The sequence below is a fragment of the Benincasa hispida genome, chromosome 3 (assembly GCF_009727055.1).
Source record: "Benincasa hispida cultivar B227 chromosome 3, ASM972705v1, whole genome shotgun sequence".
Taxonomy (NCBI): domain Eukaryota; kingdom Viridiplantae; phylum Streptophyta; class Magnoliopsida; order Cucurbitales; family Cucurbitaceae; genus Benincasa; species Benincasa hispida.
In genome coordinates this window covers 22,107,690-22,122,051 of record NC_052351.1, presented here as the reverse complement: position 1 = coordinate 22,122,051, position 14,362 = coordinate 22,107,690, and the positions used below count along the sequence as shown (strand labels likewise).

General features: G+C 34.3%; 3 protein-coding genes across 3 annotated transcripts; 2 read left to right on the top strand and 1 right to left on the bottom strand.

Annotated features, from left to right (window-relative positions):
- The first annotated feature begins 783 nt into the window (after window positions 1–783).
- Window positions 784–3,219, top strand: LOC120074371. The gene is made up of 6 exons (XM_039027468.1): window positions 784–985; window positions 1,190–1,619; window positions 1,766–1,986; window positions 2,148–2,697; window positions 2,787–3,045; window positions 3,146–3,219. The coding sequence occupies exons 1-5, from the start codon at window positions 914–916 to the stop codon at window positions 3,041–3,043; spliced, it is 1,530 nt and encodes a 509-aa protein (XP_038883396.1). The 5' UTR covers window positions 784–913; the 3' UTR covers window positions 3,044–3,045; window positions 3,146–3,219.
- Window positions 3,220–3,446: 227 nt separating this feature from the next.
- Window positions 3,447–5,655, top strand: LOC120074372. Its single transcript, XM_039027469.1, has one exon. It carries the CDS (start codon window positions 4,417–4,419, stop codon window positions 5,506–5,508), a length of 1,092 nt encoding a protein of 363 aa, XP_038883397.1. The 5' UTR covers window positions 3,447–4,416; the 3' UTR covers window positions 5,509–5,655.
- Window positions 5,656–10,055: 4,400 nt separating this feature from the next.
- LOC120073058 (uncharacterized protein DDB_G0290685-like) lies at window positions 10,056–13,860 on the bottom strand. Its single transcript, XM_039025659.1, is given in 4 exon segments — window positions 10,056–12,260; window positions 12,263–12,374; window positions 12,376–13,231; window positions 13,691–13,860. Coding segments are annotated over 3 exon segments (2,739 nt in total). The 5' UTR covers window positions 13,197–13,231; window positions 13,691–13,860; the 3' UTR covers window positions 10,056–10,454.
- Between the last annotated feature and the right edge of the window lie 502 nt (window positions 13,861–14,362).

The window sequence follows — 14,362 nt, the reverse complement described above, 5'->3', positions numbered from 1 at the left end:
AACCTAGTATTACCTTTCAATATATCTAAAAAATTAGTACCAATTACTATATTATGATTAATGGAAAAGTATAAAGACTAAAGTAAAATAAACTTCAAAGTTCATAATTAAAATGGTATTTTATCTTCTATATCTTTTTGAGTTCAACATGTAAATTTATAATGGATCAAACTCTAATATATATGAATGAAATTATGCCCATGTTATATATACATATATGTAAAAGAGAATTTTCAAAAATAGAAAAATAAGAGAAATTATTTATAAAATTTAATCTTCTTGGATAGAAGTCGATAAAATGATACAAAATTATGAAAATCTATATGATAAATATTCATAAAAGTCTATCAATATATATTTTTTTATTATTCATTTTCAAAAAAGTTTTATTGAATAGGTTTTTAGTATTAAAAGTTTGTGGAACATGAGACAAAAAAAAGACAGATCATAGAAATGCGCACATTTCTTTTTCAGGTGCCAATCACTTGTAATGGGTATGCAATTCAATGCATCCCGTGCCTCTGCTTCTATCTATGCTATTCTTTTCCCCTTTCTACCTTTTTTTTGTTTCAAGCTTTAACAATTTAATTAAAATTAGCATTCCATTTCCATCCTTAATTGAACTTAATTAACATTAATCTAATCATAAAGTAATCTGGTGCAACAAAAAATTACAATAAAATCTGTGATATATTCCCTTCACGTTCTTCTCTCAGTAACCTCTTTATTTGCCTCAAACTTTAATTGCTACCCCCTCCCTTTCCAGCCCTTCGCATATTCCTTTTTATTTTCAGTTTAAGTGATGGCATTACGCATTTGTATATAGGATGCTTATAGGCCTGCTTAAAGCTAGAGAAGTTGCTTTAACTTTTTGGATTCTGAACTTCCAATAGCTGTTTTCTTTTCCAATGTAATGGAAAAGGAAGAACAACCCAAGTTTGCTTCTACCCCCAATCTTGAACACCAAGCCAATGGAGTTTTTTCAGTATGTTTCTTCCTATTTTTCTGTAATGGCTTTCGTTTTTTTGGTTCGTTTTTACATTCCTCCCATCCCCTTTTGATTGATTTCATCACTTGAATCGCGATAAAGTTTGTGGGGTTTCGCTTTTCTTTTTCGATCAGATGGTTAATTTGTTCTTGTATTTAGAGATTGCATTATGCTAATTAGAAATACTACTGTTGCTACAAGGGCAAGAATGAGAAAAGCGTGTCTGATGGGACAGATGCAGCAAAAAACGCCAAATCTGGATGCCAATTTTTAGAGAATGCGCCTCTCCAAAATCAGCAGTGCACTGCTTTTCTTCAAAGGGCACTCAATCCACAACATGCAGGGGAAAAGTCTCCGTCAACTGCCCCTGCCGCTGTGAATGAGCGGCTTCAGCTGCCGCAAAACCTGGCTAATCTTCAGCACCAGCTCAGCCCGCCGCCGCAGCCGCAGCAATTTGTCATTTCTTCACAACCCTTTTGGGTACAGCCGCAGCCGAGCATTTCCTTTGGAGCGACTGAAGGTAGCTGGCAAGCTCCGGTGGCGTTTGGCGCCGGAGCTTCGCCGAGATGTCAACCCCAAGCTCCCAATTTCTATTATCCTGTTGGTTATCCGACATATTCAGGCTTTCCTGGTGAGTTTCACTGTCAAGACTGTTTGGTAGAGTAATTTTGTGGAGATTATTTGATCAAATAGTGGGTGTTTTTTCAAACGTTTGATTGAATGCGATTTACATCGATCAGTTTGAGTTTTGAAATTTGGGTCTGAACTTAATAACAGGTCCCAGGGATGCCTCAATTTGGTGGGGTCAAACACAACCATTACTGTTTCCTGGATTGTCCAATTATCCAAGAGCATCATGTGGTTTTGCCTCTTCTCAATCTTGGCCAATGCCAATTCCTAGTTGTGTAACATCTTCCTCTGGACAACCCCTTTTAAGAGGAGTCATCAAACCCCCTGAAAAGCTTTCTCAGAAGCATCAAAGACTTTGGGAAGCTCAGGTTTGTCATGAGATTTCTCTTCAGTTTGGTTAGATATTATAATAAAATTGTCTTCACCCATCAGTTTAAGTTTTTGGGTCAATCGGTGATTTGAGAAGTTTATATGATGTTATCAAATTTTATTGTAATGGTTTCCATTTTTTTTTTCCCGTTTGATGCAGTCTGCAGAAAATGTACAGTTGTGGAGTTTGATAGGAGAGTTGCAAGGGGAATTAGCAGACTACAAGGGCCGCTTGAGTAAGCTTGAAGTTGAAATTTCATCTTTAAGATCAGCAGCTACAGATGAACCTGCTGTGGAAGTTGGAAATGATGGCATTACAGTGAGGGGACAGCCAGCAAAGCGAGGCAGGTCGAAACGAGCAATAGCCCCAGTTGGTTCACAACCTCCATTGCAACCCCGGACACGAGGACGAAAGCCAGCATTTGCAAGGACAAAAGTAGAAGAAGCAAAACCAACTTTTCTTGGAAAAGATAGCTTGAATAAGGTGAATGATAAACATAAAGATTTTACTTCCCTTGACATTACAGAGCAAGACAAGAATGAAGGCATTTCAGCTACCATCAATCAAAACAATGGGAGCATGGAGATTAATGAGGGCACTCTCAAGATGCCTGCCCCTTTAGACAATCAAGTTCTTCAGCAGTGCCCTGAAATTCAATCATGTGGGATTGAATTCAAGCCATCATCATTATTGAAATCCAATTATGAAGGTAATCACAGTTCAAAAATCACTTGCTTAATTCTATCTCAGCGTACCAAGGGTTCCTCAACGATGCCGGTTATACTAATACATGTAAAGAAAATTTCATATGGTCTTTAGGAATCATCTCTGAAGACTCTGAACAAAACAACTTTAGTATAGCCTCCCCAACAATCTACACTAATGGAAATGTTAGCAGACAAGGAATAGCTAGGTGGAACTTTAAACACGAGGACGAAGCAGCTGAATTGGGATTCCCTGCAGTAGAACACAAAAAGGAGGATGAAGAAATGGTTGATGAATTCAGCTCAGGACCTGAAGAGATTGAAACAAAAAATGGCTCCTCCTGGTGTTGAAAGTAAGTTGTAAATGATCAAATGTTCATGTGTTCTACCTTCAATAACAGGTATTACACTCAAATGATACTGATATTGGATAATTCTGCCCCATTTGGCAAGCTACTGCCACTTGATGGAGATGGTTTGGTCAAAATTTTGTACAAGGGAAGAACGGATTCAGCTTGCTTAACATGGTATGACTTTGACCCAAATTTCTTATATTAAAAAATCGCGCATACTCGAAACTTGTGTGTGTTGACTTGCTTTTTGTTCTGAATTAATGTCAAGGTTCAATTTACCACATAAAAATTGCAATGTTCTGAGAGTAATATTGCATGGAGGATGATGGACTGAAATTGCAATACCACAAAACCTGGACAGATGGGCGAAAAAACCATTACAACGAAGTTTTGGCATTACATGTGAATATGGAATCAAATAATTGTGTCATTTTCACAAGTACATGAATTCTGGAAAAGGTTGTCTAGTTCTAGAGTCTGTGATCCGGATACGGCGGAAGATTCTTTACTAATTCATTTTACATAGAAGATGACGATGGATAATTTAATTAAAATCTTGAACGAAGGAAACTCCTATGGTTTAAAAAATAATTACAACTTTAATTAATGGTGGATGAAATGTTTCGCAATTGGAATCAAAGCCTTAATTTGTCTTGCTCTAAATGTCTATCATAAGTCATGTCGAACCCTACGTTTAGGTCCTACCTTGCTAACAACTCTCCCATGGTTGGAATTCACTCTGGAAAAACTGTGGTATATTTGGATGGCATCAAACCCAAATAGGGGTTTTAATTGGAATTGGAAAGGAGTTTCCTTTTTAGAAAAGGAAACTTTGAATAGATATCCATATTGTAGAAAGAGAACTTATCTTATCTTTACCCATTTTGAAAAATGAAGTTTTTATCAATACCCATTTTGTAAAATACGAAAAGATGGAACCTTTCTCTTTCTTAGTTTGCTAAAGTCCTATGGTTCATCAAGAAAATAAGGCACAGCCCAACCAGAAGAATGTGTGGATTGAAAAGTAGAACCAAAGATTCAAAATTGTCTAATTCAAAGAGAAGCACCCTGACTCTGAGATCATCAAACGTCAGAGAGAAAAATCTATTTTTTTCGTTGGTTTAAAAAAAGAATCCCTAACGCAACCCTACCATTCATAACATAGTACAGACTTGTTTTGTATAGATCGAGAAGAGTCAAATTAGGACTCTCTCATAAGTCATAAATTCATAAGAACTTGCCATTCTTATAAATCCTACGCTTTTCTCGGTCCAATCTGTTAGGCACACTCCATGCCTCTCCTCCAAATCCGGACCTCCAAATCTCTACATTAACCCAAAGTTTACCACTTTCTTTATTATAACTTCTCTAATGGCCACCGCCACCGCCAAGCCTCCCCGGCCAAAACTAGCCTGTTTCTCCTTCGCCGCCTATGCTAAAACCGTCATCGATCATCTCAAATCCGTCCAAATTCCCGTCCTCCCTGGCCTCTCTGACCCTGAATTTACATCCGTCGAGTCCACCTTCCGATTCTCTTTCCCACCGGACCTCCGTTCGATCCTCCAAGAGGGTCTCCCAATTGGGTCTGGTTTCCCCAATTGGCGATCCTCCTCCATTCAACAGCTTCACATTTTGATCAATCTCCCCAAATTCTGTCTCCTCAAGGAAATTTCTCAAAGAAAATTCTGGTGTCAATCTTGGGGGACCCAACCTGATGACGCAAACGATGCCGTTGCTCTGGCTAAGCAATTCTTGGACAGAGCCCCTGTTCTTGTCCCCATTTACAAAAACTGTTACATCCCTTCCGAGCCAAACATGGCCGGAAACCCTGTTTTTAACCTCGACGGTGGGGAGATTCGTGTTTCCAGCTTTGACTTGGCTGGATTCTTTCAAACCCATGAATATTCTCAACTGGGCAACGCTGGATTGGACCGTTTGATGATCGATTCGCCAGCTTGGGCAGCGACGGAGGCCCGAGAGGTGGAATTCTGGACGGACGTGGCTTCGGGAAAGAAAGCGGCGGTAGGGCGTGAGGTAACGGAAGGGTGGTGGAACGAAGGGGAATTTGAAATGGGGTTGGACGGATGCCTTGAGGACGTGTTTTGGAAGTTGCGAGAAGGCGGGTGGAGGGAAGAAGATGTCAGAGATATGATGATGATGGACGGCCATGATCGGAGGTTGGAACAGAGTGGGCCGACGATGGAGAAACTCAGAGCATCAGTATGTGAGATTTTGCTGAGTGGGGGATGGAGCAGGGATGATGTGGTGTACTCTCTTGATCTTGAAGACAATTCCGCCATTGTTATTCCTGAAGAAGAATCAACATTTGAAATCAATCTTTGTCATCATCGGCCAATTAGAATCCCCCAAGTAGAACGCAAGGAAAAGCCCCGCAGCAGCACCACCAACCATCTTAAAATGCCTCCTTTTTTCTTTGCACCATATCGAAATTTAATCCTCTAACTGCATTATGCTTTATTCTTTCTCTCGTTAGCTTAGCTTACTTTCACAGGAATGATCCCTTTTTTCATTATTCATTTAGTAAATTACAGTGTAAATAAATACATTCTTTTTTTTCCGGGTTAATAAAAGGAGACGATAAAGGTCCAATTTTGATCCCATCGATTCACATTTCATATTGCATTGTTTGTTGGCATTATTAAATATTAATTTATCATTCTTTCTTTTTGTTGTATTCGAAAAGAAGGGGAAATGGGATGTCATGTGATGTGGGCTAGGAAAATGACCTTATGAATGAAGTAATTTGTCTTTTACGTTACAGAAATAATTATTTTTCTCCTCCATCTATTGATGGGGCGGTGGGGTTCTGAAATGGGCAGCCGGCGTTGACAAATTGGAGAGGGAAACCGTTAACGGCGGTGACTGAGGAGTCATAGGAGACCACCAGCTACGTTGACGGAGAAAAAACAGCCTGAAAGTGAGAGTCGAAAACCGACTTTTCAAATGACAAGCCGACGAATCGGTCAAGAGGTGGATACGCGTCATTCCAAAAGGGCTATTAATGACGGTCTATAAAAGGGTTGTTTTAATTGAAAAGATTTCCTGGGTTCGTAAAATAAACTAATATATTATCTAATAACATATAAAATTAGTATTAACTTTACGATAGCAATAAAAAATGAAAAAGATAAACTATAAATTTGGTCCAGTGATTCGAATAAGTAAATTGAGTGTTGATTTATGGCATATAACTAGAATTTAGTCTTATGATAAAATTTTCGCAAATAATTTTTCTCACAAAGATAAGTGGGTTTTATCAAGAACTATTTATAAGTTTTATCAAACTATAAAAATCAAATTTTAATTTTAAATATTAAATTCAACTTTTTCAAATTATAGGATAAATTTGTAATTTAAACAATTTAAAATTTTATAGTATTAACTACTTTTCCAAAAATAGTAGAATGGAAGCTCTGAGGCCACAGCTTAAACTCTGATATACTAACTTTGTGTCTAATATATTCTGACATATTACTTCTCTTCATTGTTGTTGGTTTCTCTTGTTGAATTGAATGTGTTTTCTTTTTTGCATATTTTAAATGAAATGTATACCTGATTTGTTATATTATTAAAAGAATCGAAACGCTAATAATACTGATTATGCGTTGGTATACTTACAATGATACCTCTAAGATATATATTGATTTGATATATGTGAAAATTTGGAGGGTAAAATTGGAGTAACCTAAAAATAAAAAATAATGTTTAAAATTTTGTCAGATTTGGAAAACTAAAGAATTGTTGATATATTTACAAATATGACAAATATTTTAGCTACCTTTTAAAGAGGAAAATTAGAGCGTATGGCAAATTTAAGGTTTCATTTTGAAAAATGACAAAACTATCTAAGAATAAGATTTATGGCATGACATGCACATGACCACAAATTTTCTAAATTCTTGATTTGTAGAATAAAATGAGTCAAGTTATGTATATAGAAGAATTACTGATTTTTCTCAAAAACAACTGCCCTCATGTAGTTAACATTAATCTCCATATTTTATTATTAATTTAGATTTTATTTAACCACTTTTCGAATTAATCTCACATAAATTAAATATCCAGATTTTTCTATCAAATTAATATTTTAAATATCCATGTATTATTAAATTTTATTTTATCTTATCAAATTTCAAATTTATTCAAATTTTTGAATGGTTTTTCATTACTTTTTACCTATTCAATTTTATTCAAATATTTGAAATGTTTTTCATAAATTTATACCTATATTCTTAATAAATTAGTTGTATATTTCTCATATCCTTGAATGATTAAATAGTTTTATATACTATTTTTACTATTATTTTAATGATTTTCATAATTTTATACATATATTCTTAATAAATTAGTTATATATTTCTCATATCCTTGAATGACCATTTTTTTTACATGATATTTCTTTTTTTCAAATTGTCAAAAAATATTCTTCAAATTTTTTTTTTTTTTTTTTTTTATCAATTTTAACACTTATCATATTATTATAGTTATGTTTATATACAATTACACATACAAATTATCATATTATTATAGTTATGTTTATATACAATTACACATACAACTTATCATATTATTATAGTTATGTTTATATATAATTTACACATACAGCTTAATTATAATGTAAACTTATGAGATTTTAATCATAATTTTTTTTTGCTTCGTTAGTATTAAAAAAAAATTATATCTTCCTAATTTTTCTTTATGGTTATTTATCCAAATATTTTTTTTTTCATCAGATTTGATTTTATCTTATTCATGGTCGATTTATTTATACATTTTCTTATCAAATTTGGTTTTATCTTATTATTTTTAGTTTATTTATACATTTTGTTATCAAATTCAATTTTTTGTTACCTTATTTTTTCAAATTGATTAAGTTTTATTTAATTCTTTTCCATTTTTTTTTTTATATATTTAGGGATTTGTATTCTTATCATGGTTTAACTATTTTTCTATTTCATATAATTTGTTTCTTTTATAATATTACGTTATATAATTTATTTTTTTAAAATATAATATAATAATATATTATTAGTATATAAACAATAATATTCCGAGATCTTATGAATTTAAATTAGTTTTCTCAAATGATTGAATTTCGTTTCTTTTTTATTTTGTATTTTAGTGTCAAAACTAATATAGTTGAGAAGATAATCCATTAAATTTTATTTGAATTTTTTTAAAAAAATATATATATATAACCCTACGGGCTACTATACCACCAGCAGGTTAAAAATGTGTTTTTTCCTTTTCTCACTTTTTTTGTTATCTATAATCAGCAACCATACAACTCCATTATATTATTTTTCCTTTCTTCAATTGTTTCTTATTCTTTGTGACAGTGTATATTGTGATCGCGAAAATAACCGAAGGAAGAGGTGTGCGTGAAAAAATTCTCAAATCCCTAATTTCTTTTTGAGAGGAAAATCGAAGGAAGAGAAGAATATAAGATTAGTTTATATAAGACGAAGGTGAAAGGAAATAAAAATTATGGGTAAATTTTCTTAACATAATAATCGTTTTTCAAATCCCTAGTTTTCTTTTTTTTTTTTTTTTTAATTTGAGTTGTTGATGGTTTTGGTTTTAATTATTTTTTATTTTCTATGACGGTGTGTATTTGAAATTTTTTGCTTCAACTTTTGAACGTTAGGTATTTACATGTGAGAGCAATTTTGACAATTTATCATTATTATTTTTATTATTTAATTCGATTTTACTATTTTCACAATTTTGAAATTTTTTTTTGCTATTTTTCCAAATTAGACCTCTAAATTTACTATTGATCTGGCCCTTTTAAATACTCTCTTAATTATTTGCATGGCCTGGTTTGACTTTATTGCTGGTTTGGCATTGGCCTAAACTTCCTAATTTGATTTTACTCTCAAGTTCCTTGCTATTAATTACTTGGTTGCCTTTTCTCAAAATAATAATAATAATAATAATAATAATAATAATAATAATACTAACAATAATAATAATAATAATAATAATAATAATAACAATAATAATATTTGGTTGCCTTTTGTTTGCTTTCACTTAATAATTATAACATGGTATGGTATATACCTATCTTTTGCAGGACAATTATGAGTAACTGATTAAATGAATTATGAAAACCTAACCAACATCTGAATTAAGATCGTAGCGAAAAAAAATCATAACAAACTGAATTTTGAATCAAAGAGAGACAAGAGAGGATCGGAGTAAATAAGGAAGTTGCCAATCTGGTCATATCCTAAACCAAGAGGTAAATTCGAGTCAACGCGAAAAAAGGAAAAGAAAAATGCAAAGGAAATTTTTTTAAAAAAATAAATCTAACCATCCGCCTAATGACCTGAACTTTGATTATTCATATAAGAAATTTATTATAAATTCCTAACTTAATTTGAATTATCAATGGTTGTCAAAGGTCATAGACGCATAGTTAGATCTGTGGCGTTTGATAATCAAATATGTAAAAGTAGAGCATAAGGCAAGTCAAAAGAATATGATGCCTTGAAAAGTGTAGTCTCTTAGCTGAAACTTTTTAGAAAGAAAATTGTGTTAAGAAATCTTACTAAGAAAATATACCTTCTTATTTCTATATAATGATATGATATGTGTTGCCTACTTTAAGTGTTAGCACAATTTAATTAAATTTTGAATAGTAAAAAATAAATAATCTAAATGTCTAACAGAGACTTCGCATCTTATGATTGAGAAAACAAAAATTAAGGCAGAGATTGAATCTAATATTTAACAATAAGTCTATGTATCTCTCTCTCTCTCGACGGCAATCTGTCGATTTCCCCAACCCATTAAGTTGGAACTTAGCTACAGTTTAAGGTAGAGGGCAGTTGTTTGTTTTGCACCTCAAGTTCAACCTCCAGTTTACCTTCTCATGGTTAAACTGTTGTTTTCTTCGATTTCATTTTAGAATCTTTAAGCTTTAGTTGGGTTTTCAGCTAGCTCGCCCTTCAAATTTCCATCTGTGGAGTTTCTTTCAGCTGATGGATACAAAAGAAGTTGAGATATCATTCTATTAAATATAGACATGCATATGATAGGGAAAATACTGATACCGAGGTGTTCCACCAAGCAGCATCATGAGATTGTCCAACAAACATTAAGGAAGGAAAAAGAAGATTACAAATGTATCTACTAAATTTGACTCTCACAAGACCACTCCATGAACTAATCTGAAGCATCCAATGCTCAAAAATCATCCTAGCTTTCCAAACTCTTCCAGCAGCAAAAACAAGAAAGATACATATGCAAGTATATATATATTTTTTTTTTCTTTCTTTGCTTAAAGGACGTGTTGCTGCATTGAATCAGAAAAAATCAAGAACCTTATGAAACGGAAAGACAAACAGAACGACGAAAATTCCTTATGAAGAGGATATAAGATGTCACTCTGTGGCTGTTTCATCCTTGTTACTCCCTTCCTTTCTGCTTTCGGGTAAGGTATCCAAATCTGTGCGAGCATCCTTCTCCTCCTGAGGTAAAGAAGATCCTGAAGAATCACCGGTATGAACCTGATCCTCATTGTTGTTTGTATCAGAAAATGTGACATCCTCATTGTGGGAATCAAATTGTTCTTTCAGGTGATCGTTATAGCTTCCGTTGCTTTGATCAATGTTCTCATTGTCATTCTGTCCAGCACCAGCACCTTCGATAGTGCTCGAGGATGCATCATTCTCTTGGGAGTTTGACATATCTGAAGAATTATCATGGTCATTCTTTTGACCTGAAGAATCGTCATTCGAGTTACTGTGACCAGCATTTTCATATTCATTATGGCTCACATGTCGATCTGATTCATCAGGCTCAGAAGTATTTGACTCTTTGGATACTTCATTTGAAGTATCTGTATTCTCAGTGGAAGTTGAATGTGATGGACTTGAATTTTTTTGTTTACTGCTGAGAGATGAATTGAAATCAATTTTTTCTTCAAGTGCAACATTCTTTGAAGTAGAGTTATCTCGTTCAAGATTGATGTTGTCTGCAGTTTCATTTGTTGTAATTGTATCAGAAGTTTTCCCGTTAGAAGCAATTGAATCATCCTGGTGCTGGTCATTCTCCTTGGACACTGGCTGCTCTTCATTGTTATTAGTCACTTTGTCTGGTTCCTCAGATTGGTTGTTTCCATTTCTTTCAGCTTCACTTTCATTTTGGACTGACTCATTTTTATCAGAATCAACAGCTTCGCTACTCGTCCTTGCATCCTCATGCTGAAGCTCATGGTTTTCTTTATTTTCAACTGACCCTACCTCATTTAATTTTGCAAAACCATTCTGCCCATTTCCAGTGGCTGTATTTTGATCTTCGTGTACAGCACTGGAAGCATTATCCCCTTTGTATTGGTCTTCTCTTGCATCATTATTACTCCTGTCATTCCCATCTTGAACCTGTTCTTCAGCTGAAACTACACCCTTAAGACTACCTTCCTTTTGTTCTTCCTTAACTGTCTTGTTTTCATTATTCTCCTCCTTGTTCTCATTACTGTCGTTTCCCATTGTATCCTTGGAACTTTCCCTGGTCTCACTGGTGTCCTCTTTGGTTTCTACTACATTAACATCCCCTCTGTCCTTCTCCTTAGTTTCTTCCTTCTCATTGTCACCATTCTCCTTCTCTCTTTCTCCTCCATTATTGCTATCTTTTTTATCCGTCTCTTCACTTCCCCTCTCTTCTTGATTTTCCTTTTCTTTGTTTTCTTCATTCTTCTCTTCTGTTCCACTCTCTTTACTCTGACTTCTCTCCTCATTTTCCTTTTCTTTTCTGTCTTCAGTCAACATCTCATTTACCTTATCTTTACCTTCATTTTCTTCTTGATTCTCCTTTGCTTTGCTTTCTTCATTTCCATTCCCTTGATTCTCCTGCCCTTTGCTTTCTTCATTTCCATTCCCTTCTTGATTTTTCTGTCCTTTGCTTTCTTCATTTTCATTCACTTCTTGATTCTCCAGTCCTTTGCTTCCTTTGTTTCCATTCCCTTCTTGATTTTCCTGTCCTGTGCTTCCTTCGTTGCCATTCAGTTCTTGATTTTCCAGTCTTTTAGTTTCTTCGTTTCCATTCAATTCTTGATTTTCCTGCCCTTTGCTTTCTTCGTTGCCATTCATTTCTTGATTTTCCTGCCCTTTGCTTTCTTCGTTGCCATTCACTTCTTGATTTTCCTGCCCTTTGCTTTCTTCGTTGCCATTCACTTCTTGATTTTCCTGCGCCCTTTGCTTTCCTCGTTGCCATACATTCTTGATTTTCCTGCCCTTTTGCTTTGCTCGTCCGTGCCATTCAATTCTTGATTTTCCTGCCCTTGGCTTTCTCGTTGCACTTCATTCTTGATTTTCCTGCCTTTGCTTTCTCTCGTTGCCATTCATTCTTGATTTTCCTGCCTTTGCTTTCTCGTTGCCATTCACTTCTTGATTTTCCTGCCCTTTGCTTTCTTCGTTGCCATTCACTTCTTGATTTTCCTGCCCTTTGTTTTCTTCGTTTCCATTCACATCTTGATTTTCCTGCTCTTTGCTTTCTTCGTTGCCATTCACTTCTTGAGTTTCCTGCTCTTTGCTTTCTTCATTGCCATTTAATTCTTGATTTTCCTGCCCTTTGCTTTCTTCGTTTCCATTCTCTTCACTTCCTCCCCCTCTACCCTCTTCATTCTCTTCACTCTGGCTCTTTTGAATAATCTCTTCATTTCCTTTGTTATCGTTTTCCACTTCTTTGTTCTCTTCATTTTCAGTCTCTTTGCTAACCTCATTGCTCTCCTCTCTCTCTTTCTCTATATCCACAACAAAAATTTTATTCTCAGTTTCCTCCTGAACTTCTTGTTGATCGTGAAACTCATCATTCCCACCGCCCTTTTCTTCATTATCACTTTCAGACATACCCTTTTCTAGTTCGTTCCTAGTTTCTTCTTCATCTTCTTTGTGGCCCTCATCTGTTATGATGTTTTCATCAACTCGAGGATGGAGGTCTTTCCTCCCTAGTTTCACAACATCATTAAGTTTTGTGCTCTCATTGAAAGTAGCTTTCTTACCACGAGAATGCTGAACTTGGTAAACGAGCCAGACGCAAACCCCAAGCAAAAGAAAGATTTGTAAAGCATGCTTTACCTTGAAGCCTTTGGATCTCTGACTCCTTCGAGGAGATGACCTAAACATTATGAATTTCAAGCCTTAATGCTTCCTCCAAATCCCTGCCAATCGAGAAAATTCAACGATCCTCATTTAATCGATAAATATCCACCGTAGAAATAAACAAACAACCAAAATGCGAACCATATTTGGGTAACGAGTTCCAGATTCATAGTCTAACATAGAGATCATAACAAATTTATATCCCCAATTTCCACGAAAATACCACAGATGTATTCATTACACATAATTGTCATTTATAAACAGGAAACACAGCAGAACTTAAATCAATCACACAAGTTCAATTTCTCCATTCCTAAACCTGCAGCTACATACTCTTTCGAGACCGAAGTAGAGAAGTAACACGGAGAACAGATGAAACAACAGAAATGTAGATTGGATTCTGGAAAATAAGAGAGATCTATAAATGGTCCTTCCAAAATAGAAACCAAGATCATATAATTCCACAAATGACCTTGAAAAACACTGGAGACGGAAGCACAAAGAAAAAGAAGAATAACCTGGAAATTGTGGGCGTCGTCGTCGATGGTGTTGGTTAATGCAAGGAAAAAGGAAAGAAAAAAGTGGGAATTCTACGGAAGTCCAACCGGAGTTCATGCAAATTTCCGTACAGAGAAAAGAAGTGAAATTTTTTGGATCTGATGAATTTCTTCGTCGGTGGGATTTGACTACTTATAAGCCAGCGCATAATCAGCTCAATCACACAGTTTAAACCCATCAATTTAAGACTTTCCTCCACGATCTTTTTTTTTTAAAAAAAAAACTAAAATTTTATTTTTCCAAATTTATTCTTAAAAAAGTAATTCTTTATTTCATTTTACATTAATTTTTTTTCCATTGTTCATTTATTAGTCTTTTCCTTTGTCATTTATCTTTACCTCGGCAGTGATATAAAAAAGAAAAAGAAAAAAGAAACTCAAGATAGCTATTGATGTTTTAAAAGCTGTTTTGTGTTAGTACGATGGAAAATGGCCAAAAATAGTCTGTTCAAGTTTTTGCTTTTAAAAACTAGAATCTTTTTTAAAAATTAATTAGAATAGTTTAGTTTTAAAAAAATCATTTTTAAAAATTATCTATTGATTTGAGCCTTTTCGATATATTTCGGTCCATCTCGGCCGTTACACCAATTCTATTAATTTTTTCAACCATCCGACATATTATATAATCTTCTA

Bases quoted from the DNA above. Each gene is read 5' to 3' on its own strand.
- LOC120074371 (XM_039027468.1), top strand. From the start codon at position 914: ATGGAAAAGGAAGAACAACCCAAGTTTGCTTCTACCCCCAATCTTGAA. The intron at 986-1,189 runs GTATGTTTCTTC...TGTTGCTACAAG, and splicing joins AAGCCAATGGAGTTTTTTCA to GGCAAGAATGAGAAAAGCGT. The intron at 1,620-1,765 runs GTGAGTTTCACT...ACTTAATAACAG, and splicing joins GACATATTCAGGCTTTCCTG to GTCCCAGGGATGCCTCAATT.
- LOC120074372 (XM_039027469.1), top strand. From the start codon at position 4,417: ATGGCCACCGCCACCGCCAAGCCTCCCCGGCCAAAACTAGCCTGTTTC.